Below are 26527 nucleotides of genomic sequence, written 5' to 3'. Positions count from 1 at the left end.
GGACTGTAGCTCACCAGGCTCCAGCCCATGGGGTCGCAAAGAGTTGGACACAACTGGGCAACTCACACACACACACACACACACAATATAGTTTTGTCACAAACAGATAATAAATATCATCAGAGAAAGTTTTGTCATTTGCCAAATGGTTTGTATAAACTTCTCTTTTAACCTATTATATAAATGGGCTTCCCTGGTGGTTCAGATGGTAAAGAATTTGCCTGCAATTTCAGAGATCCAGGTTCGATCCCTGGGTCAGGAACATCCCCTGGAGAAGATAATGGCTACCCACTCCAGTATTCTTGCCTGGAGAATTTCATGTGTAGAGGAGCCTGGTCAGTTATAGTTCATGGGATTGCAGAGTTAGACATTACTGAGCAACTAACACTACTTATAAGAGATGCATTAGTATGTAATATGTCAATAATATTGAAACATTTTTATATTACCAGGATAAACTGTATTAGTCTTTTAATATACTGTTAGGTGTGATCTACTGGTGTTTTATGTAGGATTTTTGTGTCTATATTAACTTTTAAAATTTTAATTTAAAAAATTTTAAACTTTTATATTGGAGTATAATATACATGAAACTAGTTGTGTTCGTTTCAGGTACACAGCAAAATGACTCAGTCATATATGCATATGCATCCATTCCCCTTCAAATTCTCTTCCCATCTAGATCATTTCGTTCTAGCAAATGTTCCAAGCAAAGTTCCCTGAGCTACGCAGTAGGTCCCCACTGGCTAACCATTTTAAACAGAGCAGTGTATACATGTCCGTCTCAAACTCCTTAACTATCGCTTCATCCCACCCTTCCCTCTGTATTAACTTTAAACTGATTCCTTTTTGTGCTCTTTTAGAACTGTGGTTATGCTAGATTATACCAAATAATATGAGAAGTTTCTTTTTCTAGGCTCTGAAATAATTTACATAGAACCAGAAATTATTCATTACTTAAAGATTTGCAAAGCATCTTAAAAATTATATTAATATGACTTTAGAGAAACATTTTAGCAACCTATTCTTCTTTTCCCCTGGTTTTTAGCCTGTTCAGAAGTCAGGTTTTCCATTTCTCAGTTCAGTTTTAGAAATTTATATTTTTCTCAGAAACTTTCACTGAGAGTTTATTTGCATGACATTTAATTTTGTTTACATGGCATTTTATTTTTGGAAATTATCTTTTAAAGGGATAAAAATGATGCTATCATGAAATTTACATAGACATAAAAGCACAAAGAAGAAAATTAACCTGAAATCTCACCAATTTTGTCAAATGTTTCATTATCTTAAAAAATTGTGTTTTTTGTTGCTTCTTTTTATTCTGCCTAATTTCTGTATATTTGTGCTTTCTTTCCTTTTTCCTTGATTACATTTGCTGATGGTACATCAATTTATTGGATTTCCCCCTAACCCCTGAAAAATTCCAGCTCTTATACTTATTTAGCATTTATATATGTTTTTCTCACTATTTTTAAGTTCAGTGAAAGTAATGGTTTTTAAGTGGTTTTTTAGCCACTAAGTTGTGCAATGGAACCCTTTTCAAAGTTAAAATCTTATGTGAAATCCCACTGTGTAAATAGATAAAAGCCAAGCACTTGTGATTAAAGTAAAGGGGAATTGTAGGGGAAGGAAGGGAGTTTCCCAGAGTCTCACTCAATTGACACCCTTCCAACTCCTTCTCTTATCAGACGCTCATGACTCCAGAGAGCACTGTTAGACAACCACTGTTCTAACTTTTTCATTCTGTTTTTATCTTTATTGTTTCCTTTCTCCTGCTTTCCATAGACTGGTTTATTGCTCTTTTCTGATTTTTTAAATTTGTTGCTTCATGCATTTCTTTTCATTCTTTCTTATTTAATATTGGAAATATTGAGGTCTATAAATAAGAGATCACTCTGTACAATGCTGGTTATATTTCATAATAATTTACACAGGCTATTTTCTCAATAGATGGTAATTATAGTTTTGAGTTTCCTCTACAACCCACAATGTATGTGTGCATGTGTTTTCAAATGTCTAAGTATGGAGAGACTTTTTTACTCTTTTTAATGTTAAGTTCTTGTTTTATTTTGTTTTAGTCATAAAATAGATCTTTCTAATTTTGAGTTTTTAAGAAATTATTGATTTTTTTATAATCCAGTGCTTAATTTTCATAAATATGAGCATTTGAATGTGACTAGTCTGAACTGATGATATGTGTTGTTAAGTGTAAAATGCACATAGGTTTTGAAGATATAATACAAAAACAGGTAAAATAGCTCAATAATTATTTTGTGTTCATTACATATTGAAATCATACTATTTTGGTTAAAAAAAAATTATTTATTTATTTTTGCCTGTGCTGGATCTTCATTGCTGCATAGGCTTTTCTCTAGTTGTGGCAAGCAGCGGCTACTCTCTCGTTGTGGTATATGCAGCCTTCTCATTGTTTCTATTGTTGCTTCTTTTGTTGAGGAGCACGGGCTCTCGGGTGCTTGGGCTTCAGTAGTTGCGACAGGTGGGCCTAGTAGTTGCAGTTCCCAGACTAAAGCACAGACTCAGTAGTTGCGGCACACGAGCTTAGTTGCTCCATGGCATGTGGGATCTTCCCCGATCAGGGATAGAACTCATGTCTCCTGCATTGGCAGGTAGATTCTTTACCAGTGAGCCACCAGGGAAGCCCCAAATCACAATATTTTGTATCTGTTGAGTTAAATAAAATAAATATCACTAAAATTAATTTTAATCTCTTTTGGGGCTATCTTTTGAAATGAGGCTACTAGAAAATTTTAAATTACGTGTGTAATTTTATTTCTATTGGACATAACTGCCCTCTATAATTATATATTTTTATCCATGTGGTCTATTAGAGACTAGTAGTGACTTTACAATTGTATTTCAGTAATTTCTACTTATAGTTCTTGAATTTTTCACTGTATATATTTCAGCACATATATATTTAGCACATAACCGGTCATTTCTATTATGGATTGTGCTTTATATAAAATAAAATGACTCTGTTGGCCTGTTTGTGTTCTACTTTGATATGAATTATTGCTATTCTTGCTTTTTAAGAAAATTTGTTTAGGAAATTTTGCACACCTGTCTTCTTTTAATTTCAGTCTCACTTTATTTCAGGTGAGTATCTTTTAAACAGTAATCAAATTAACTGTATCTTTTGACATAGAAATTCTTTTTTTTTCCCATTTATCTTTATTATTTGGAGGCTAATTAGTTTACAGTATTGTAGTGGTTTTTGCCATACATTGACATGAATCAGCCATGGATTTACATGTATTCCCCATCCCAATTGACATAGAAATTCTTTACGGTTTTTTTTTTCACTTGTTTCTGTTAACTTTTTTCTTTTTTAATTGAAGTATAGTTGATTTACAATATTATATTAGTTTCAGGTGTACCACATAGTGATTCAAAATTTTTATAGATTATTCTCCATTTATGCTTATGATAAGACATAGGCTATATTCCCCGTGCTATACAATATATCCTTATAGCTTGTTTTTAATAGGGGACTCTAATTTTTCACAATTATTGTCATCAGTTATATATCATTTTATGAGTTTTATTATTTGCTACATTATATTTTTCTGTTTTGTTACACTGAATATTAAAAAAAATTTTTTTCCTCTTTACATTTTTTGTTCACATTGTGCTGTGCTTAGTCGCTCAGTTGTGTCTGCCTCTCTGTGACCCCACGGACTGTAGCTCGCCAGAGCTCCTCTGTCCATGGGATTCTCCAGGCAAGAATGCTGGAGTGGGTGCCATGCCCTCCTCCAGGGGATCTTCCCAACCCAGGGACTGAACCCAGGTCTCTCGCATTGTAGGTGGTTTCTTTACCATCTGGGCCACCAGGGAAACCCATTATTACACTTATTACATTAGTGTTTGCAAAATCATAGTTAAACCCATTTGCTTTAATTATCATTGTCCAAGATGGCATAGTACCCATTAGCTTTATGTAAATGAGTAATTTAGCTTGTTTTCTTCTCTATTTCTTTCCTAACTAGTATCCAGATGCATTTTTTAACAAATAATTAAGAATTCCTGTTTAACAATAAGTTTTAAATCATATTTAAACTTATTTTGCTGGTTTGAATTTCATCACCACTTCTTTCTGTTGATCAGTGTGTCGTTGAAAAGATTTTATTCAGGAAAGAATGTAAGTGGTAGAAATTCAGAGCCACAAATGTTTGAAAATGTTTTGGTGGTCTCCTTCATGTTATATAACCAGCATCTTGACTATGTTTAGAATTCTTGAGCACAGTATTTTTCCTTTAAAACACTGTAAAACTTTCATCTTCTGGTGCTTATTTTGTGGAGAGGACATTTTGACTCTGTTATTCTGTAAACCACTTTTTTTTTTATGTCTGGGTACTTAAAGAATGTTTTCACCCTCAAATTTTGAAATTTCAGAAGGGTATGTGTAGATGATATTATTCACTCATCCACTCATTCATACATTTGTTTATATTTTTTAACAGCTTCATTGAGATGTAGTTCTTATATCATAAAACCTTTCCATTTAAAGGGTACAGTCCAATGGCTTGTAGTATGGTATTCACAGAGTTGTACAGTCATCATCACAATAAATTTTAGAACATTTTTCATCATCTTCCAAAGAAAACTTGAACCCCTTTAGCCTTCATTCTTCAGTTTGCATCCCTCTCTCCCGCAGCCCTAGGCATCTGCTTATCTACTTTCTGTTCCTATAGATTTTTGCCTATTCTGTATGTTTCATGTAAATGGAATTATACTACATGTGACCCTTGCAACTGGTTTCTTTTGACTGATGAAATTATGATTTCAGAGATTTATTTGTATTGTAGCATGTATCAGCATTTCCCTTTTTATTGCTGCCACATTTTGTTTATCTCTTCACCAGTTGATGAGCGTTGGTATTTTTTCCACTTATTGGCTGTTAAGAATAATGCTGCTATGAACATTTGTGTACAAGTTTTTATTTGAACACTTGTTTTCATTTCTGTTGTGTATATACCTAGTAGTGGAATTGGTGGGCAATTCTCTTTAGCTTTTTGAGGAACTGCCAGACTTTTCAAAGTAACAACACCATTTTACATTCCTACTAGCAATGTGTAAGGATCCTAATTTCTCTCCATCTTCAACAGCACTCATTATTGTCCATCTTCTTGATAGTAGCCATGTGAAATGGTACCTCAGTGTGGCATTGATTTTTATTTTCCTGATAACAACTGATGTTAAGCATCTTTTCACGTGTTTATTAGTCATTTGTATATCTTTGGATAAATGTCTATTTAGGTTCTTTGTTTTAAAATCGGGTTATTTGTCTTTTATTATTGAACTGTAAGAGCTTTTTATATATTCTGTATATAAGTCTCCTATTAGATACATGATTTGCAAAAATTTTCTCACTTTCTTGATAGCATCCTTTGAACCACAATAGTTTTAATTTTGAGGTCCAATTTGTTTCTTTTGTTGCTTGTTCTTTTGGCATCATGTCTAAGAAACTATTATCCAATCCAAGGTTACAAGGATTTATGCCTATTTTCTTCTAATGTTTTATAGTTTTAGCATTTATGTTTGGATCTATGATCCATTTTGAGTTAATTTTTGTATATTGTATGAGGTAAGGGTTCAATTTCATTTCTTTGCATGTGGATATTTAATTGTTCCAGCACCATTTATTGAAAAACAGTTTTTTCCATTGCATTATCTTGTCATCCTTGTCAAAAATTTATTGAATATAAATGTGAGGGTTTACTTCTAAATTCCCAATTCTGTTCCTTTGATCTGTGTGTCTGTCTTTACACCAGTACCATCTTGTCTTGATTACTGTAGCTTTGTAGTAAGTTTTGAAATCAGAAAATGGGAATCCTCCAAAGTTGTCCTCCTTTTTCAAAATTGTTTTGACTATTCTGGGTACCTCGAATTTCCAAATGAATTATTGGATTAGTTTTTCAATTTCTGCAAAAAATCCAGCTGGAGTTTTTATAGAGATTGCATTGACTATTTAGATCAATATGGAAATATTCCCATATTAATAGCCATAAGTCTCATATGTAAACATGGGATGACTTCCCATTTATTTTCTTCCTTTAATTTAAGGTCTTTCATTTCTTTCAATAATATTTTGTAGTTTTCAGAGTTTAAGTTTTATACTTCTCTTGTTAAATTTATTCCTCAGTATTAATTCTGTTTTATATTATCTTAAATGGAATTTTCCTAATTTAATTTTTCATAATTTAATCTTGGCTTGTTCATTGCGACTGTATAGAAGTACAGCTGATTTTTTATATTAATCTTGTATCCTGCAAACTTATTGAACTCATTTTTTAGTCCTAATAGTTGTCAGAGGATTCCTTAGGGTTTTCTAGGTACAAGATTATATCATCTGCATGTAGAGATAGTTTACTTCTTTCTTTCTAACCTAGACTCTTTTAATTTCATTTCTTGCATATTTGCCCTGTCTAGCACCAGTGCAATGTTGAATATAAGTGGTAAGAGCAGACAGCTTGTCTTGTTGCTGATCTTTAGGAACAGGGGGAAAGTATTCAGCCTTTCATTTGTTGACCTAAAACAGTAAAACAACCATTTATTTTACCTGCAAAATGGTTTATTTGGGAATAGCAAAGACTTGCAATTAAGGACGTGCAATCATGGTTATCCCCAGGCAAGCCCAGAAAACAAGAGAGGAACTTTCTTTTATAGAAAAGAAGGAATTGGGAGGAGCTGTTACAAGCAAAGAGACCATTGGAGAAAACTGGGAGTTCCAAGTATAATGGCTTCTTGTTGACTGAGTTATTGTTAACAGTCTCTCATTGGCCAGACTCTTGCAGGACAAGGAGAAATTTTTTCCTTCCTCCTGCTGTAGTAAAGTAGCAACCTTCTCCCTGTTGGAGATACAGTGATATATTTCTTCCTGTTGGGTCTGCAATTGACATCGGTGGGTAGGGCCTTAGAGCTCCCTTTTCTGGCACCCTGCTGCTGCTGCTAAGTTGCCTCAGTCGTGTCTGACTCTGTGCGACCCCATAGACGGCAGCCCACCAGGCTCCTCCATCCCTGGGATTCTCCAGGCAAGAACACTAGAGTGGGTTGCCATTTCCTTCTCCAGTGCATGAAAGTGAAAAGTGAAAGTGAAGTCGCTCAGTCGTGTCCGACTGTTCCCGACCCTGTGGATTGCAGCCTACCAGGCTCCTCCGTCCATGGGATTTTCCAGGCAAGAGGACTGGAGTGGGTTGCTGTTTCCTTCTCCATCTGGCACCCTGACTTTATTTAAAATGGGGGGATCTGTATACTGATTTTCACCTATCATTAAGTATGATGTTAGTGGGTTTTTGTAGATGATCTTTATGAGGCTAAGGAAGTTTCCTTCTATTTCCAGTTTGTTGAGTGTTTTTGTTTGTTTGTTTTATCATAAATTGCTGTTGAATTTTGTTGAATGCTTTTTCTGCATCTGTTGAAACAATCACATGGTCTTTGTCTTTTATCCTATTAATATGGCATATTACATTAATTGAATTTTAGATAGCATTTATTTTTTACCTTTGAATTCACCTTCTCATCCTTTACCCTTCAGAGGAACTTGGAGGAACCTATTAAATGGCATATGCAATAGATATGACATACATCTTGGAATTTAATGGTGGTCCTTAGTGAAATTTTTATTTCCAGAACTTTATACCCCATCAAAAGTCCTGGTTATGGCCATGTAGGATTTTTTGTTTGGTGTTGTTGAGTGGTGAGAATGTAAAACAAATTTTTAATATGCTTATGTAACCCAACTGTATAAATTCATAACATTATCTTGATAGTATATCTAGTACAGTTTCATATTACAAGCACTAGAAGCAAAATATACACAGCATAAGCTTTACCATTTTAACCACTATGAAGTATACTCTTCTGTGGCATTACTTAAAATCACCTTATTCTGCAACTTTAAAGTTTTTAAAGAGAAAATTATACCCATTTGTTAATCCTTGAGATGTTTTTCCTTCTCTCTTAGTCCTTTTTTTTTTCTGTTGATCAGCTTTCCTTTTCTTTTAGATACTGAGGAGTTCCTGGCCGAAGGTTTGCGGAATGAGAACCTCAGTGCTGGTGCAAAGGACAACAGAGACCATATTCTACGGGGCTTGCAGCAAATCAAAGCTAGGTTTGTATAAACCGGTTCCATTATTCTTCTTCATAAAGTTTAAAGCAATTTATAATCAACAAAATCTACTTTAATTGTATATAAATTATCAAAGTAAGACACACTTTTTATAGTTCTTTATACTTGGTAGAGGCTTTTAAATGTTTACTGAATTGCACTGAAGGTAGGCAGGCATATGTAGGGTAGTTAGTTTACCACAATGGAAGTATTTTGATAATTATGTATGTTAAAAGAGTTATTCTGCTTTTAGCTTTGGATTGTTATGTTAGTCTTTATTGGACACTTTTGCAAAATGGGTGAAAAGCTAAATATTTATGCTTGTCCAAATTACTGAAAGAGACATGTTAAGCAGTATGAGATAATTTCCATTATGACTTTTGGTCCTGATTTTATATCCTCATCTCCTTCCCGAATAGAAAACTTAAACTAGACTTGTCCAGTTGATTCTCTCTTCCTAGTAAAATGTCTTAATCTTGGACTGATTGGAATATCATGCTCATGAAGTATTTTTTTTATTTTAATTAAAGGCCCTCACCTAGTTTGTGCCTTTTAGAATGTGAGCACCTGACAGATGCATAGACTTACTTGATGGAGGAAGAAATAAAAAATTTCCATTACAGTATATTTCCCAGCCACTTCCTGTTTGCAGTGTGGTAACTGAAAGAGAGTTGGGGGCAAGTGAGTACCAGCTTACGTCTTTTTCGACTCGGAGGTAACATGATTTGAAACGTGTGAACTGTGTACTCTCAGTAAAGGACGAGCATCAGCAGGGTTGTACCTGAGATTTCACTTGTGTGGCAGACAGATCTTACCATGTACTTTAGAACGCTCATTGCCACTCCTTAGAAGCAAGGAGTTTTATCCTTTAGAAGGGCATGGCCAGAATATATTCCCTCCAGGAATGTGAGAGAACTTCACAAGATGCCCTGCTGGATCTTAATAGATCTTTCCTGCTGGCTAATTAAGCATCACTTTTACTCAGCAACTGGGGACTGTGTAATTATCAGCCTGGGTTGCCCTGAATAATTGAAACAAACAGAATGCAAAAGATGAGAGCTTTTTGCAAAAGTGAGAATATCTATAATTTTTGGTAGGTTGGAAAAGTGTTTAAAACAAACTTCCCTATACTTTTATTAGTAGGTAAGTGTAGGCTTAGTTGTGTATCTGAAGGCTCAGTTAGTAACTTAAAGAATTTTTTAATTTTTTTAATACAAAACTGATCTTTGTATTATAGGATTATTATAAGGATGGCATGAGGAACAAAGACGGAATTATTTTAAACTGTATTATAGGGAGAGGGATGCCCAAAATATAATTGTGTATGTGGTGGTGTTAATGGTATAAATCTGTGGTAAGGAATGTAAAAATAATTTTACTGCATCTATGGAGACAAATATACAATGAATAGGAATTCTCCTTTCCCGTATTTGCAGCACAGCACTTGGAAAGGACTGAATTTCAATCTGAAATTGATAATAAAAGATGATTTTGTGGTGACTCACTGTTATCTCACTGTTACCACTTACATATTACTTCTTAGTTCTCTTTTTTAAGTGCATACACACACTCATACACACACACCCTTGCACACACACATAGAAGCTGTATTTATTATGAGGTAGAGAGGGTTCCTTGTTCTCAAAGGACTTGCTGTGTGGTTTGTGGGACAGACATTCAGGAAATAATCAGCAGGGGTTTTAGGAAACATCTGCATTGTTGATGGGAGCTTTCTGTTCATTGATTTGTTGTAAGAAAGATGACACTTTATTTAGAATTTCATAATTATCAGATCAGGAGGAAATGAGGAGCCAGAAATTAGATACTGTACAAGAAAATGGAAAAATGAAGCTTTCCTTTGGCAAGCTGTTTGAAATTGTCTTAAATTTACCCATTCAATCATCATCCCATAATGTAACCCTTGTCTTACTGAATCTTCTTTTTCAGCCATGTTGCGTGTATGGCCCCATGTATGGCTGGTTGATGTTATGTACTTATATGTATTGGTACCAGTTGCTTCGAGAGCACTGAAAGCTTGCACAATGCCAGTCACATTTACTTTTTTTTGGCGTGGAAGTTGTATCTCTCCCAGAGGCTGGGTATGAAAGGAAATTTGGAAATCATCAAACTTGAGAGCTAAATGTATATGGAAAATAGCCAAGTAACAGCAAAAGAATTAATGAAAGCCACTTTAAAAGTTTTATCTTGAGTCATATTAAAGCAGTAAAACTTTAGGGGTTTGGTAAATTTGTGGGGGAGGTAGGAATCTGTCTAAAACTACTAACTTGGCACATTAGAGCCAAAGGTCGGTAAGAAATCTCTAGCAGGCTAATCTGGGAAAGACACTAGATAAATATAAATGCCATATATACATATACTCCCCCCCACCAAAACTTTCCATTCTATCTTTGTTGTGTCTTTGCTTTAATTCTTTTAATTATTTCCTCAACACTGTGCTGCTTGAGAATTGAGTGGAGTGACGGGAAAATACTGATTCCTGGTAAACTCTGGGGGCTTGGCTGTAATTTTTATGGTGGCTCAGAATTCAGTGCTGTTTGCCATGACTGTGGACTTGCTGTAAATTAAAGCATCTGACTTCATCACAGCGGTTATGTGCTGTTTGCCACCTTTCTATTGCCTGGAGTGACTGACCCCAGAAAATGATAGTTGTGTTGAGTCATGGATGTCCTCCAAGTGCTCATCTGTTTTTCAGTACAAGTAGCTTTTCTGTCTTCCCAGACTGAAAATCATATCTGTATTTCTGTCTTCATGGGGTTTTTTTGGCTTAAGAGTATTACCAATGAAGGATAATGTTTTCCATATAAGACAAAATAAAAAACGGATGGCACTTTGTGTAATTCCAAGGAAATGAAGTCCTGTTGTGGTATTTGATGTCCTGAGCTGTGATGTTCATGGCTCTTCTTCAAACTGCCTCCTCATTTAAACCTTCTCCCTAAAACTAACAGCATTCACATTCTGAGTCCAAGTTTTCACCAAGCTCTTTAGAGAATGATTAGGATGAAAGCCAGGCAGAGGCTCCTCCTGTTTTATTACAGTGGTCACTGCAGGACCAGCGCCAGCTGTGAGACACCTGAAATGAAACATACTTGATCTGTACTCAGACGTTTGATGGCATTCTTACGCGTTTTCAGAAACAGTTGAGCATTTCTTAAGTTTGATTCAGGGGAGGCCATCTAACAGCAAGAATGCATTGAGGATGGGGAAAAGGGTGAAAAAAATAGAAGATTTTTATTACTGAGGTAGGGATAAATTCTCCATGGCTCATTTTGGAACAGCTAGTCATTTATGCTCACTGTTGGAAGTGAAGTCTAGAGCCAATGGAAACAAACTTGGAGTACTGTTTTCTTTTGTGAAACTTAAAGGAGTTCCAAAAAGAGACAGGTAGATTAATAGCATATTGAAATGGAAAGAAATAAAGAAATAACTTTATGTAACAGGATTATGGCACAAAACCAGTGCTTTTAAAGTACAGACTGAAAGAATATCTTGAACATGTCTCATTGTGGGTGGTTAGCATATAGCTCTCCATGAAACATGATATGTTAGTGCAAATATCATAGAAATAATTCCAGTTCTCCTTGGGGACTTCAAGTTTTTCTTGTCAGCTTACCATGGATTTAGCTTTAAAACAGAATTTAGTTTAAGAATATATTGTTCTTGTGTCTTTGTATTATAGGAAGAAAGACAAGGTATTAGTCCAATGTAACTCTTGAGAGCAAGATTTTCAAAGTGATATGCTGTCAATATTATCACCATTAATTACATGGAGAATTTTACTTTTCCTAAGTGCTGGTTATTGAGCTTAAAATCCCCAAACAAAAAGCATTCAGATGAAGTGTGCTTATCAAGAGAAGAAATGTGAAATGTGTTGTTGGTACATTTGTGTTACAAGTTTAGATATTGGTTCATATCTTCTCTTTCTGTTCACTTTGCTACTTTCACTGGAGTTGCAGTGCCAATGCAGAAATAAAAAAGGTAGTAGGTACTAGTGCAATCCATCTAAAAAGATCTCTGAAAAGGCTTCAAACTCATAGCAATAATTTGACCACATCTTGAAGTCTAAAAATTCATTTCTTCCTTTTCCAGTCCTATCTCTGTTTCTCACCCTTAACCAAGAAAGCAAACAAAAATTCGCAACTTCATGGCTCTCAAGTTATCAATTATTTGCTAAATCCCTGTATTAGTTTTCTGTTATTTAGTGAGTCTGTGTTGAGATTTCACAATTGTGTTAAAGATTTTTGGAGATATACTTACTGGGAGTAGTAAAGGGTTATTTTTGTTGCTCTTTTAGTCTGAAATGTCCTACAGGTGAAACTGATATAATATTACTTACCGTTGGTCTCTTGGCTTAACCTGGAAAGGAAGATCATTTTATTATATGTTCTTTCATAGAATGTCTCCTCTACTTTCAAAGCAACCTTAAAGTGTATGACTCCTTTTTATTTTTTTTTTGTATGACTCCTTTTTAATTTTATGATGATGATTATTTTGTTTATTCTTTCCCTTGAGTAAATGTCTTGGATTTGGTACCAGCTATAAGATTAAATTGATCCATTTTTGTTTTCTTTTACACTGGGCTATTTTGGTGGTATTAGTAGATAGAAGCCCCTCTCTCCCTTTGGTCATCCATAAATATTTTATATGAGTAATTTTGGTGTACAATAACTTTTTAGTAAGTGGGTGTTTTTAATCTTGTTTTTTTCACACATTTTTATTAAACATTCCCAGTACTGAACTCATTAAACAGAAAAACATGTTCTATCAAGAGTGAAAGGACTTTTGAAATGAAACCTGGGAAGCAGGTAGATAACTGAGCTTTCTCTCTTCAGGTTGGACTGATCCATTAGAATAAGCTGAGCACTACTCTTTAGTCCTATAGTTAGTTCTCTGAATTTGCTTTACTTCTGATAGAATTATAGCCATCATTATTACTTGGGCACATTCCTATTATCTACTTGAAATGGATTTGTCTTGAAAGATCTCAGAAAATCCTCAGTATCAATTTTTTAATACTAGAAGCTTTTCTATTTGTCTATAAATGGGGCCTCTTTATTCATACATTGTGTGAAAAGATCATTTATATGAAATTACAGTCTTCATTTTATCAATGTTTGCTTTGGCCTTGATTTTAAATCTCACTTGATCTGGATCTAGTCTTTTGTCCCAACATGTGCTATTTTTTCTGCTTATAGAAAGCCAGTGGAAAAAAAACAATGCCTCTCTGTATTCATCTATTTGTGGATCTCTAGAAACTTGTGGTGTGAAGCACTCCTGGTTGTAGTTATCTCTAATTCGCTGGTTTTCTCTTATTTCTGATATAGATCCATCCTGTATCCACTTCCTGTGTTACACTGAAATTAGAGCAAAGGGGAGAGAAATGCAAGAGCACTGGGCCAGCTCTCAGAATTCTAAGTTCTGATGTTTTTTCTGTAACATTGTCTGATTCAATTGAAGATTCGCCTAACCTTGTGTTTTTCTTTTTTCAGTTGCCTCCCCCAAAATGTTATTTGGGATTGTTTTCTCAAATGTTAGAAAAATGCAAACATTACCAACCAAACCTTGAAACCTCAAAAATTTGATTTCTTTTATGGTATCACTATGATTTTTCTTTTTCTTTAATTTTCAAAATGATGCAGGAAATTTCATTTCCTTGGGATTTCATTTCATTTCATGATTCTGTTGAAAATGAGTTGAGCCTAAAGTGGGTTTTTGTAATCACAACATGTGAATCATTTCTCCTTTGGAAGCCGGATCTTCTCTCCAACTGTGTTACCTCATCTCGTCTCCCTGAAGTGCAGCACTAGCAGGGTTGATAATGAAATGCGGTCCTTCTTATCACGCCCAGCAAAGGGCTCAGAAACGACAGGAAAAAAAAATCAATCCCACAGGAACTTCTCAAGTGCTAGATATCCATATTTAACCCCCATGCATTTAAAATGGAAATGAGATATCTCAGGGTTTTAGTTTTTGATTTACACAAGATGTCACCGCCTCCTTGGCAGTGGGAATATTTTGCAGACCAACTGCTGACCTGTTTAGGGAGATCTCAGCCTATCGCCTCAGGCCCAGTGTAGTTTCTTCATAATTCTTTCGAAACTCTCAGCAGTGCTTTGCAGCAGCTTTGATTCTTCAGGCTTCAAAGAATGCCCCTTCCAGGCCAATCTTCTAAAAGAAAAAAAAAAAAAAATCAGTGTAGGGGAATAAACAGCTCATAAAGGAAGGGGCAGCTATCCCTGTGACAGTTCTTACTCTAGTTAATTAATAAGGAGTTTATAAGCCAGCTACGGCTTCACAAAGCCAAGAAAATTCCAGTTTGATGCTAGTGCCTTGTTATGAAATTCCCACTTGGAGTGACTCAGTCCTCAATAATCAAGTTGTTTTATCGTAGATATATAGTGAACTGTGGTGTTGGAGAAGACTCTTGAGAGTCCCTTGGACTGCAAGGAGATCCAACCAGTCCATCCTGAAGGAGATAAGTCCTGGGTGTTCATTGGAAGGACTGATGCTGAAGCTGAAACTCGAATACTTTGGCCACCTCATGTGAAGAGCTGACTCATTGGAAAAGACCCTGATGCTGGGAGGGATTGGGGGCAGGAGGAGAAGGGGACGATAGAGGATGAGATGGCTGGATGGCATCACCGACTCGATGGGCATGAGTTTGAGTGAACTCCGGGAGTTTGTGATGGACAGGGAGACCTGGCGTGCTGCAGTTCATGGGGTTGCAGAGAGTCGGACACGACTGAGCGACTGAACTGACTGACTGACTGATGCATTATGATTAAATGCTCACATTCAAGCTCCTTCTTGAGTTTGTGAGCCTTGTTGAGTTATTATAGTTTATAGAAAACTTTATGCCCACATAATCTCCAGTAGCTATATCTCATTATATTAAGGGAGTGTCTCTCTTTTCTGGATTCTGTCATAACCACAATGTTCATTTTATGATTTGATAATCAAGACCTCCTATCATGTCTACCAAGAACCTTTGTTTTTTTGTTGATGATAAAACTAAGATATGTGATATTACTCAAAGTAAGAGAATTAATAAAAGTTTAGGATTTAGAATGTAGGATTTCTAATTGGTTGCATAGTTTACTTAAGCCATTATTTTAAAAAAGAATTGGCATCTTTCAAAAGCTTATTGGTTTAAAGGAACTGTAAATATTGAAGTTTAGTTAATTATATATGCATCTAGAGTCTAGCAACATCTGCATTATTTTGGAATGCATCAAAAACAAGATGGATAGATGGATGGATAAGTGACAAAGCAGATATAACAAAATGTGAATCATAGCATCTAGATTATGAGTATACACATATATGGGTGTTCGTTTACCTTTTATGCGTATCTGAAACATTTCATAATATGATGTTGCAAAAAACATTTGTTTCACTTTGCAGTTCAGAAACCATGGACTTCATTCATACTGTGGTTTCAGAAAACCATAGACTTCCTCAAGTTGGAAATGTAATAAGTATGTCTGTGATATTTTTAGGATGATAATTTTCTAAGAATAACCTTATTATTTCTGGATGATAGTAGTCTAAGGGATAATCCTCCAGTTTGTTATTTCTGACATAACTAACTTTAAGTATCTAACTTTTATACTTCTTTAAGACTTCCAGGCTAGCAATTATTGAGAGCTCAAATTCAATTCAAGCATGCTGCCCAGGAGATCCTGAGATTTTGATCTTTTTTAAGGAAAGGCAATTTCTGACTTTTCTCATAAATTTGATAAAAGGAAAGCTAATATGAGATTGGTAGTCCAGTAGGAAATGGAACTCAATTTTACATTTTTTAAATCATTTTATGGTATTAAAAATGACAGAGGTTAGAAACAAAGCTCTTATTCTTTTATTGAACTAGAATTGAAAGTGGCAGAAAATCATTTTGGCCCTGGTGCAGTAAATGTTATCACTAAAACATGTTCAGGGGATATCAGGATAGTCTCTCAAGCACCAGAGACAAAAGTTCACAGAACAAGAACTGATTTTTCTGTCCTTATCTTGAAATTATGAGATGTACAGGAGATGAAAGTATCTTAGCTCTAATAGGACAGGCGATGGAGTATGTGTTAGAAATGATAATGTCTCCATTCTGGAGAGAGGTGAAATGGAGAGAATGTGGTGGGATGGGTGTCTCAGCAGTGACAGGCACGACGGAGGGAGTTCACAGGGACAGGAGGGTCAGCAGCTGAGCCAGCCCCAAAGATGAGGAATCCAGAACTGGAGAAAATTATACTTGTGCAAAATTATACTGTGAGCTGACAATGAAGATGGTAAGAAAGCAAGCAATACTATTTGTTAAAAGTACTGTTTGAAGATTTTGTTTGAAAGAGAGATTAAACTGGAGCTGTCAGCAGCTACTTGATTTTGAGAATCCAGTAGAAGAGAAATTTTGAGTCCATTTGGGAAAAACCAGTCATTTTTGAGTATGCAGTGTGATTTTTCTTTAGAATTTTGTGTAAATGAAGCAAGTTGGTAGGCATATGTTTGCTGATCCTATAATGATTAAAATTCAGAATAAGTAAGACTCTTGTGAAATTGAGTTTTCAGGTTCCAGCCAGTGTTCTATACTGCCATATGGCCTAACTGGAATTAATTGCTGCTCCCAGTCGGTTTATTCTTTTACTGAATATCTAGGTGCCCTGTTTGAAATAGTAGGGATTCCACAAAAATATGTAATCACATGAGATAGATGATTGACATGTTCACAACAGCGGTCTGTATAGCTAATAGTTGCTTTTGTAGCTAATAGAAGAGCAAGCTTTTGGTAAGTTTTTCTACCCTAGACTCTCTTTTTATTAGAAAGAACAGATGGGTAGGAGAGTTAACAAGGAAAAGAGAAAAAAATTTAGGACCTTATAGGTCAGTATAAATAGAAAAGGTAAAGCAAGAAATCCTTTTTGCTAGAGTCCTAGCTTCTTGATACTCAAGAGTGACCCATGGACCAGCAACATCAACATCACCTGGCAAGTTGTTTAAAATGCAGAATCTCAGGCTCCATTGAATCAGACCCACTGAATCAGAACCTGCATGTTAATAAGATCCCAAGGTTATTTGTATGCATATAAACATTTGAGAATCACTGCTCTACCACATACTTTTAAGTTCATTTTAAATTCAGTTTCTTAGAACTCGGAAGACATACTTATAGAGATTATAAACTTCTTAAAGACATGGATGTTTGTTTTTAAAAAACGATCCATCACAGTACTGGCATATGATACAAGCTCAATAATGTGAGTTGAATGAGGGGAAAACTGTTATAAATGTGTTACCTGGTCCTTGGCTAAACATTAGAACAAGAGACCCTCTATATTTTGAAATTTACTATTCAGTAGCCAGCCCCCATATTCTTGTCCAAAGATAAAACACATTCTTTTTATTGAGCATTAGGAATTACAGAGCCATTTGTAAAGATAGCATCCATCTCTTTAAATGTCTCCTGTGATGACATTTCTCTAACATTCTGTGGCATAAGGTTACAGGGCTGCTGCCCACGTGTTGGAGTTCTGTTGGAGCATGGATGCCAGTTAGTCCAGACATGATCCATCATAAGCCCTCTGCCTTTGGTTATCATCTTTCCTATAAAGCTTTGCACTTCCTTGTTTCCACCATCTTTCATCTTTTTTGAGGACTTCTTTTCTAACCCTTTCCCCTGTGTTTCCTAGAATCCATGTTCTAGTATAATCAAACTCCACGATGTCCTCAACCTCTTTTCTCCATCCCTGCCCAAGTAAAACATGACTCTTCTTCAGGATACTGTTTTGCTTGCAGCTATCTTAAATAGAACTTGCTCATTTTCCAGAAGTGCTGTTGGCATCCTTCATGCTCCTTGCTTGTCATTTCTAGACTTTTACTGTTCAATCTTTTGCCAAACCTCTTCCCTTTTGAGATTTGCCTACATGGTTTTAAAATTCTCTGTCATCATTTGAGTTCAGAGTGTCCCCTCATGCTATTTGAGGACTGAGGCTATGACTCATAGTTGTCATCTTCACTCTGCTGTAACCACTGCCCCCCAGAGACCTTCTCTCTCAAATTTAGCTTTTCCCTCCTAATTACATCTCTCCATTCATCATATAAATATGTTCAAATCCCTCCTAATATTAAGAAAAACATTACATCTTACACAGTGATTCCCTCTCTGGCTACTGTCCTGTATCTCTCTCTCTCTTTTTTCAACAGACACACTTCTTGAAATAGAAGCCTAGGCTAGCCATTTCTGGCTGCTTCTTCTCTGGCCACTCTTCAGTCCCCTATAATCTAGTCTCTGCTCCTATCAAGGTATTCTTGCCAAAGTACCAGTAACTTGCTGATTGCATCATCCAGGTGACACTGTTCAATCCTTGTCTTATTTGGTGTATCTGCAGCATGTGACGATATTAACAACTTCCTTTTCCTCAAAAAGTAAAAACAAACAAGCAAATAAAAACTCCCTCTATTGGTCCCCATGATAGTAGTCTCTCCTGGCTTTCCTTCTTCCTTGTACTTATACTCTTAGTTTGGGCTTTGGCTTGAGCTTGTTTTTCTACCCTGCCCTCTTCACTGCTGTCTCTCAGGCTTGCCTCTTTCCCATCACATTCTTTGTAAGCAGTTGCATGCATGCCCCCTAATTCTATAACTTCCCTAGAACATGGATGACTCCTAGTTCTGCAGCTCAGCTTCAGTTCTCTCTCCAAGGCACTATACAGCATATTGGACAGCTCCTTTTGGGTGTCTTAGAGACTATCTTATAGATATCTCAAACTTGCAAAGCTGGGACAGACCCTGCTGTATGCCTCCCTAGCAGCCACCCTCCATTCTTCCATTCTTCCTTGACAACAGCATCCCACCTTCCCAGGGAAGGACTCATAATCTGAAAGCCATTCTGTTTTGCCAGTGGTTGGTCTAGAGTTTGCATAAGATACAGTTTTGGCCAAAGAAATGTGAGGAGAAGACTTCTGATAGCTTCTCACATGACAATCTTATGCTTAAGAAAAGAAAGTGAAGTCGTTCAGTCGTGTCTGACTCTTTGCGACCCCATGGACTGTAGCCTACCAGTCTCCTCCATCCATGGGATTCTCCAGGCAAGAATACTGGAGTGGGTTGCCATTTCCTTCTCCAAATCTTATGCTTGGGAGGCCAAAATAAAGCACTGAAATGCAGTAGCCACTGTAAGACATTACTCTACTCTAAGGTGTTAGAGCAGAAATAAGGGAAGAACCTAGGTTCTTCATGCCATTGTTGGGACCCTGCATCATGCCTAGAATCACCAGTCTTCAGACTTTTTGTTTTGAAGGAAAAATAAACTTGTACTTGCTTAAGCCTCTGTCAGTCAGATTTTCTGTTATTTTGTAGCCAGAAGAATCATATCTGATTGAGTGTCTAGACTGAACTCATTATTTTATATTCTGCTTACCCCTAAAGTCTATTTCTGCTTTCACTAGGTCCTGACCCTCTAGGCAGAATCCTGGAAGTCACTCCTGACTCCTCTCTCTTTACTCCCCAAACCATCAACACGCCTATTGATTCTTCATCCTAAATCTGTCTTCTCCCTTCTATTCTCTTTCTCACTGGCTAAATTTTAGCTCTCATGAAGTCTTATTCAGAGCTTTGTACAATTCTCTTTTCTGATTCTCTGCCTCAGGCTTCTCCCTGTTCCAGTTTATTCTGCTCCTCCATTCTGTTGAAAGGGAGATTAAAAAGAAGATAATTTAATCATTTGTGCTATAGAAGAAGATATATTGATATGGAATGATAAGATATACTATATATGAAGAAATGGTTTAACTGGTTTTTTTTTGTTTGTTTGTTTGTTTTTTTAGAAAAATGTCTGAAAAAATATACCAAAATGTTAATGATAGTAATTTCTGGCATGTAGAGTTTGAATGATTTTTAATTTCTCCTTTTTATCTATTTGTATTTTCTAAATCTCTACAGTGAATGTGTAAATCTTAAATCACTGATATCAGAGCCTTTCCTGTTTTAAAAAGAGGCAGGGAACAAAAAGAGGCAGGGATTTAAAAAACAAAGAATATTTATTTCCAGGTGGGAAAGGAGTTGGCACTGCAGGGAAAAGAGATGTGGATAGAGGAAACTGGGCTTTAATTGTAGCCTTGGGTCACTTCTATTCAAATAAATAGATGTATTTGGAGGGTTTTTTTTTACTATGTAACTAAGCATGTGTGTGCATACATACACAAAAGTAAGATTATTTTTGAGCCATATGAAATACAGCAGTCCTTTTAGTAATTTATGACTTTTCTAAAATAAGTTTTTGGTTTTTTTTAATAAAGGAAGTTCATTCTCAAGGTCTTCATTAGATGAGGTATCTAATTGTTGACTAGGAACAACGCCTGTTTCTTAGATTTTATCTTTTTGAGCTGCACTGAACTGACACAGGATGAATCCCTCATTAGAAAAGGATTATCTACACTCTGTGTGGCTATTTAGTGAAACATTTGTATTTGTGAGACTAGCTTTCCAAAGTGATGGTGCTTGAGTAAACCATTCACTTCCTTCTTAAAACATCAGTCACCATGATTGATTTTCATGTTGGTCATGAAGAGAAATGGAATTAACTAAAAGCAAGGGTGAGGATTACAAGCCGGAAGCAGTTAATTTACTTAACAAATATGTATTGGCTATTTGTTTACTCTTTGTTGGGCACAATGCCAGGTGATCAAAACAGTGTCAGAGAAGATATATCCCTGTTTTTCAAGAAGTTCTTGGGCCAGTAAGCGGCCAGACTGATGAACAGAGCTAGCACAGAGCCCACCATGCATGGGTATCTTCTCTAGACAGTCTGAAATGTTTGGTTTCAACTTGTTACATACCTGGATTTTCACCATTTAGAGATTCGTTTAGTTGCGTAGTCCTCTTTTACAAATATAAATTCACCTGGAGGGATAAGGGCTCTGATATCAGTGATTTAAGATTTACACGTTCACTGTAGAGATTTAGAAAATACAAATAGATAAAAGGGAGAAATTAAAAATCATTCAAACTCTACATGCCAGAGTACTTTGATGTGCACTAGCCCTATTGAATGGTTTTCTTCTAACTTTTGGTTAAGATGATTGTGCTGAGGAAATTCAGTAAGTTTGTTGAACCTCTGTTATGGGTAACACACAGTGCTAGGTACACTGAGGGTTATAAAATTAACAGAGGATCCTTTTCTTCAGAAAGAATGAGGGCTTTAGAAACTCTTGCCTCTGCAACTGAGGAGTTACAGTCACAGCTAACATTCATCACAGTTACCATGTGCCAGGCCCAGTGTTGGAGGACTTTACACCCATTTCCTCATTTATCCCTCACAACAGGTGTGAGCTGAATACTATAATAATCCCCAGTTAGCAGATGAGAATACTGAGGTTCAGAGAACTTGCTCAAGTTCTAACAGCTGTTAGGGTTTGGAACTGGGATTTGAACCAAAGCAGGATGATTGTTTGGCCAGCACTCTTACAGAGGCTTGATTTCTTCATAAGTGAATAATGCTACTTCATTCATGCAACAAATATTTATTGAGCATCTACTATGTGCAAAGCATTTATGTGGTGATTATATGACAGTTTCCAGTCTTTCTATAACTTGTTGTTTTTGAACCAGGTAAACTGAATAATTATACAATACATCCACCTTGTAGGATTGTTGTTATGCATATAAAAGTGCTTAATACAAGGCATGTTACATTGTAGATACCCAATAGATATTCCCAAGAAATTTACAACCTAATGAGAAAGATAAAAAGGATATAGAAATAAGAAATCTTCATGGATGAAATGTCATCATGGCTTGGTCTTGGGTTTGAAAAGGATGGATTTTTGGTCAGATGTATTGCACACAAAGATAGCATGTACAAAGAAACAGAGGAGATAAAAGTTTAGCCATCATTGGGAACCAAACGATAATTCTGTTGATTAGGTATAAGGAAGTAATGAGATACATAGCTGAAAAGATAAGATGGAATCAAATCCTGGAAATGGGAATTTTTACTGGATTTGTGGAGAAGAGGTTCATGACTGAAGAGAGTAAAGTGTGGGACAGGGATGGGTAAGCTGATGCTTTAGTAGGGAATTATGGATATCATGAGTCCCTGGGCTGAGGCCTCTGGAAGGCAGAGGATGGTTGCAAAGGGAGAGAAAAGGGATAATACTCTCAAAGGTTGCCTATGTTTATGCTCTTATGCATGCCCAGAAAAGGAAGACAGATGTTTCTTTCTTCCCAGTATCTCTTGCTTTGAGCTCATACTTATATCCTTGATTCCATAGCTGCCTTTGGTTTATTATGAGCTTTACAAGCTTTTATGGATAACCAGATAATATAACCACTTTTCAGAACTTTATGTCAGTGGGAAAATACATTCTAAATGGCCAGCATTGTGCTTCAACTTTTGAAATGTGGTTGGTTGGTAAATTAAAGATTGTGTTTACTATATTTCAGGTTTGTAAACAAGATTTAATTTTTTTTAAAGCAGATGCAGAAAATTTAACACTATTTATTACTTTGTTTCATTAGGAAAATGCATTTCCAGAGCCAAACAATCAAAATGAATTTTGGAATACAGTCTATACTTGAACTAGGGGCTGCCTGTTTATAATTCCCTTAACAGGCAACCAGTTATGAAATACCCATGTCCTTAATGGTGTTCTACAAACTTGCCCCATCATATAAATTACCTGGGGATCTTGTTAAAAACACAGACTTCTAGGTCACTAACCTGGACATTCTAATTTACTAGGTCTGGTGTGGACCCTGGGGAATTTGTGTTTCAATTAGGGTTCCAGGAGATTCTTAAAATCAGACAAGTAGGTGTAGAAATCTTTATTAGAAGATACCATTTTTGTTTAGATAAGTAGCTATTTTGGTTTTAAACTGAATTTTAACATTAAGGGGAACAAAGGAAGAAGGATTTGACTGGGAAGTATGAGCAGGCTGTTGGTTTGAGTGGTTAGGAGTGTCTCCCAATATGACTGGGTTTGATTGACAGGAAGATCTTTCCAGCAGAGCTTAGGGCCAGCCAGTAGCTGACAACATTTCAACCTAATTAGTTCCTAGGATGAGGGATGGAGATATGGTCAGAATAAATAGTCTCGGTCCTTTCCTTGTCCTGATGTTTGCCTGCTGTCTTAAGTGCTTCCCTGTGGCCTGGCAACATCTGGAGACATTTTTGATGCTGGGGAATCCCTTGATGTGGGACAGAACCAGAAGTCCTGGCCCCAGGATGGGTCAGGTAAGTCCTGAGATTGACTGGTTATTGTGGTTGAACTGCTGGTGACCCTTGACCTGTATTGATGCAGCAGTAGAACTGGTCACATAGTCATTAGCCTTTAGATCTAAGCCAGTTCCCTACTTTTATGATTTGGATAATTGAGTACCTTATATAAGGGTTTAACTGTGACTGCTATAGGTACTGTACAAAGAAATAAATGGGGAGGGATGATATTTTAGTATAGAATCTCATATGATTAAAAAAAAATCAAGTTGAGGGCCAAACTGTGGAATAATTTAAAAACGATTTCTGAGTTTTTGTGTACATCTCAGTGTACACTTAAGGATAGGAGTTGTTTTTTTTTTTTTATTTCAGTAATTCACTGTAGCTCTTAGAGTGGTTACCATAGAAGGATGCTTTCTAGATTCTGTTTTTATATATTTGTCCAAATTTTGTTTTAGTGTGAATGAGTGAAATAATATTATGTCTTTAATTAGAATTCTGTTGTTATTTTTCGATTAATCTGTGTCAGTGGCTTTAGCATTTGTATTAAATCATTTTCTTCATGAAGGCTTTTAATGAGGAAACAAATTGATTATATTTATATATTGGATTCTTGCCACTGTGATGTATATTTGGTTGTGTCTTTTGAAGTCTATTTTTGCCGGTCATTTTGTAGTTAGTCTTTGAAGCCAGGCTTTGGGTGAAAAACTTCTTCATTTGGATGTTTTAGCTTAACAAAGCTTACTTATTTTTATCTTTCTCTTCTTCATTTTCTTTCCTTCCTTTGATTTCTCTTTTTCCCCCCTCTTACCTTTGTGCGAGTAATTTAGGGGAAAAGGAGGGCACATCTCCCTAAAGATAGGGAGTATTTGGGATAAATTCCCAATAAGAATTTGGGATAAAATCCACACTCTATAGCATTGCTTAGAAAGCTTGCCTTCTGCCTGCCTCTTCAGCCTTGTCTCCACCGCCCTGAAATATACTCGGTGCTCTACTCATGCTTAACACAGACAGCTCTTCTGCTTCTCACCTCCGTTCACTTATTTAGCAAGGTCTGTGCTACTGCCCCTGGAGGGCTCGGGAACATAAAGAGACAAGAAGCTTGTCGTGCAGCATACAGGTGCTGCTAAGGGGAGCGCATGGGGGAGCACCTAACGCAGGAGACTGGACTAAGCCTCAAGGGCCATCAGGGTTTGCTAGTAGAGGGAGGGACCTGAAGAGAAACGTGTGCCAGCAGAGAGAGCTGTGATGTGTAAGAGCAGGAGTGTGAGCTGAGGAGGGGAGGGCCAGACTGGGGTAAGCCACTGAAGGATTTCAAGCAGGGGAATGATAAGATTTGGTTTGTGTGTTGTTAGGTGGTTAGAATAATGATGGCATTAATGGAACATTTCATGCAAAGCTGGGCTCAATAAAGGACAGAAATGGTAAGGACCTAACAGAACCAGAAGATATTAAGAAGAGATGGCAAGAATACACAGAAGAACTGTACAGAAAAGACCTTCACAACCCAGATAATCAGGATGGTATGATCACTCACCTAGAGTCCAGTCACCTCCTGGAATGTGAAGTTAAGTGGGCCTTAGGAAACATCACTACGAACAAAGCTAGTAGAGGTGATGGAATTCCAGTTGAGCTATTTCAAATCCTAGAGGATGATGCTGTGAAAGTGATGCACTCATTATGCCAGCAAATTTGGATAACTCAACAGTGGCAACAGGACTGGAAAAGGTCAGTTGTCATTCCAATCCCAAAGAAAGGCAATGCCAAAGAATGCTCAAACTACCACACAAGTGCACTCATCTCACATGCTAGCAAAGTAATGCTCAAAATCCTCCAAGCCAGGCTTCAACGGTACATGAACCATGAACTTCCAGATGTTAAAGCTGGTTTTGGAAAAGGCAGAAGAATCAGAAATCAAATTGCCAACATCTGCTGGATCATCAAAAAAGCAAGAGAGTTCCAGAGAAACATCTATTTCTGCTTTATGAAATAGCTATGAGAGGCTTTCCTCATAGCTCAGTCAGTGAAGAAACTGCCTGCAATGCAGGAGACTGGGGTTTGATTCCTGGGTCGGGAAGATCCCCTGGAGAAGGAAATGGCAATCCACTCCGGTATTCTTACCTGGAAAATCCCATGGACAGAGGAGCCTGACAGGCTACAGTCCATGGAGTTGTAAGAGTCGGACATGACTTAGCGACTAAACCACCACCACCACCACAGCTTTATTGACTATGCCAAAGCCTTTGACTGTGTGGATCACAATAAACTGTGGAAAATTCTGAAAGAGATGGGAATATCAGATCACCTGACCTGCCTCTTGAGAAATCTGTATGCAGGTCAACAGTTAGAACTGGACTTGGAACAACAGACTGGTTCCAAATAGGAAAATGTCAAGGCTATATATTGTGACCCTGCATATTTAACTTATATTCAGAGTACATCATGAGAAACTCGGCTGGATGAAGCACAAGCTGGAATTAAGATTGCCAGGAGAAATATCAGTAACTTCAGATATGCAGATGACATCACCCTTATGGCAGAAAATGAAGAACTAAAGAGCCTCCTGATTAAAGTGAAAGAGGAGAGTGAAAAAGTTGGCTTAAGCGCAACATTCAGAAAACTAAGATCATGGCATCCAGTCCCATCACTTCATGGCAAACAGATGGAGAAACAGTGGAAACAGTGGCAGACTTTATTTTGGGGGGCTCCAAAATCACTGCAGATGGTGACTGCAGTCATGAAATTAAAAGACACTTACTCCTTGGAAGAAAACTTTTGACCAACCTAGACAGCATATTAAAAACAGAGACATTATTTTGCCAACAAAGGTCCATCTAGTCAAGGCTATGGTTTTTCCAGTAGCCATGTATGGATGTGAGAGTTGGACTATAAAGAAAGCTGAGCACTGAAGAATTGATGCTTTTGAACCATGATGTTGGAGAAGACTCTTGAGAGTCCATTGGACTACAGGAAGATCTGACCAGTCCATCCTAAAGGAGATCAGTCCTGGATATTCATTGGAAGGACAGATGCTGATGCTGAAACTCCAAAACTTTGGCCACCTAATGCGAAGAACTGACTCATTGGAAAAGGCCCTGATGCTGGGAAAGATTGAAGGCAGGAGGAGAATGGGATGACAGAGGATGAGATGGTTGGATGGCATCACCAACTCAATGGAC

At 36.7% G+C, this 26527-nt stretch overlaps 1 protein-coding gene across 2 annotated transcripts in view; it reads left to right on the top strand.

The window, feature by feature from the left end:
- The window catches only part of SKAP1 (src kinase associated phosphoprotein 1), a 291789-nt gene that overhangs the window by 36663 nt on the left and 228599 nt on the right, over positions 1-26527 (top strand). For both annotated transcript variants that reach the window (XM_043470440.1, XM_043470435.1), the window contains exon 2: positions 8029-8134. In XM_043470440.1, coding sequence (XP_043326375.1) covers positions 8029-8134 — 106 coding nt within the window. The remainder of the gene's footprint in view (positions 1-8028; positions 8135-26527) is intronic.

The sequence above is a fragment of the Cervus canadensis genome, chromosome 1 (assembly GCF_019320065.1).
Source record: "Cervus canadensis isolate Bull #8, Minnesota chromosome 1, ASM1932006v1, whole genome shotgun sequence".
NCBI lineage: Eukaryota > Metazoa > Chordata > Mammalia > Artiodactyla > Cervidae > Cervus > Cervus canadensis.
The sequence above is the reverse complement of the archived record's forward strand: the minus strand, read 5'-3'. Positions and strand labels throughout refer to the sequence as shown.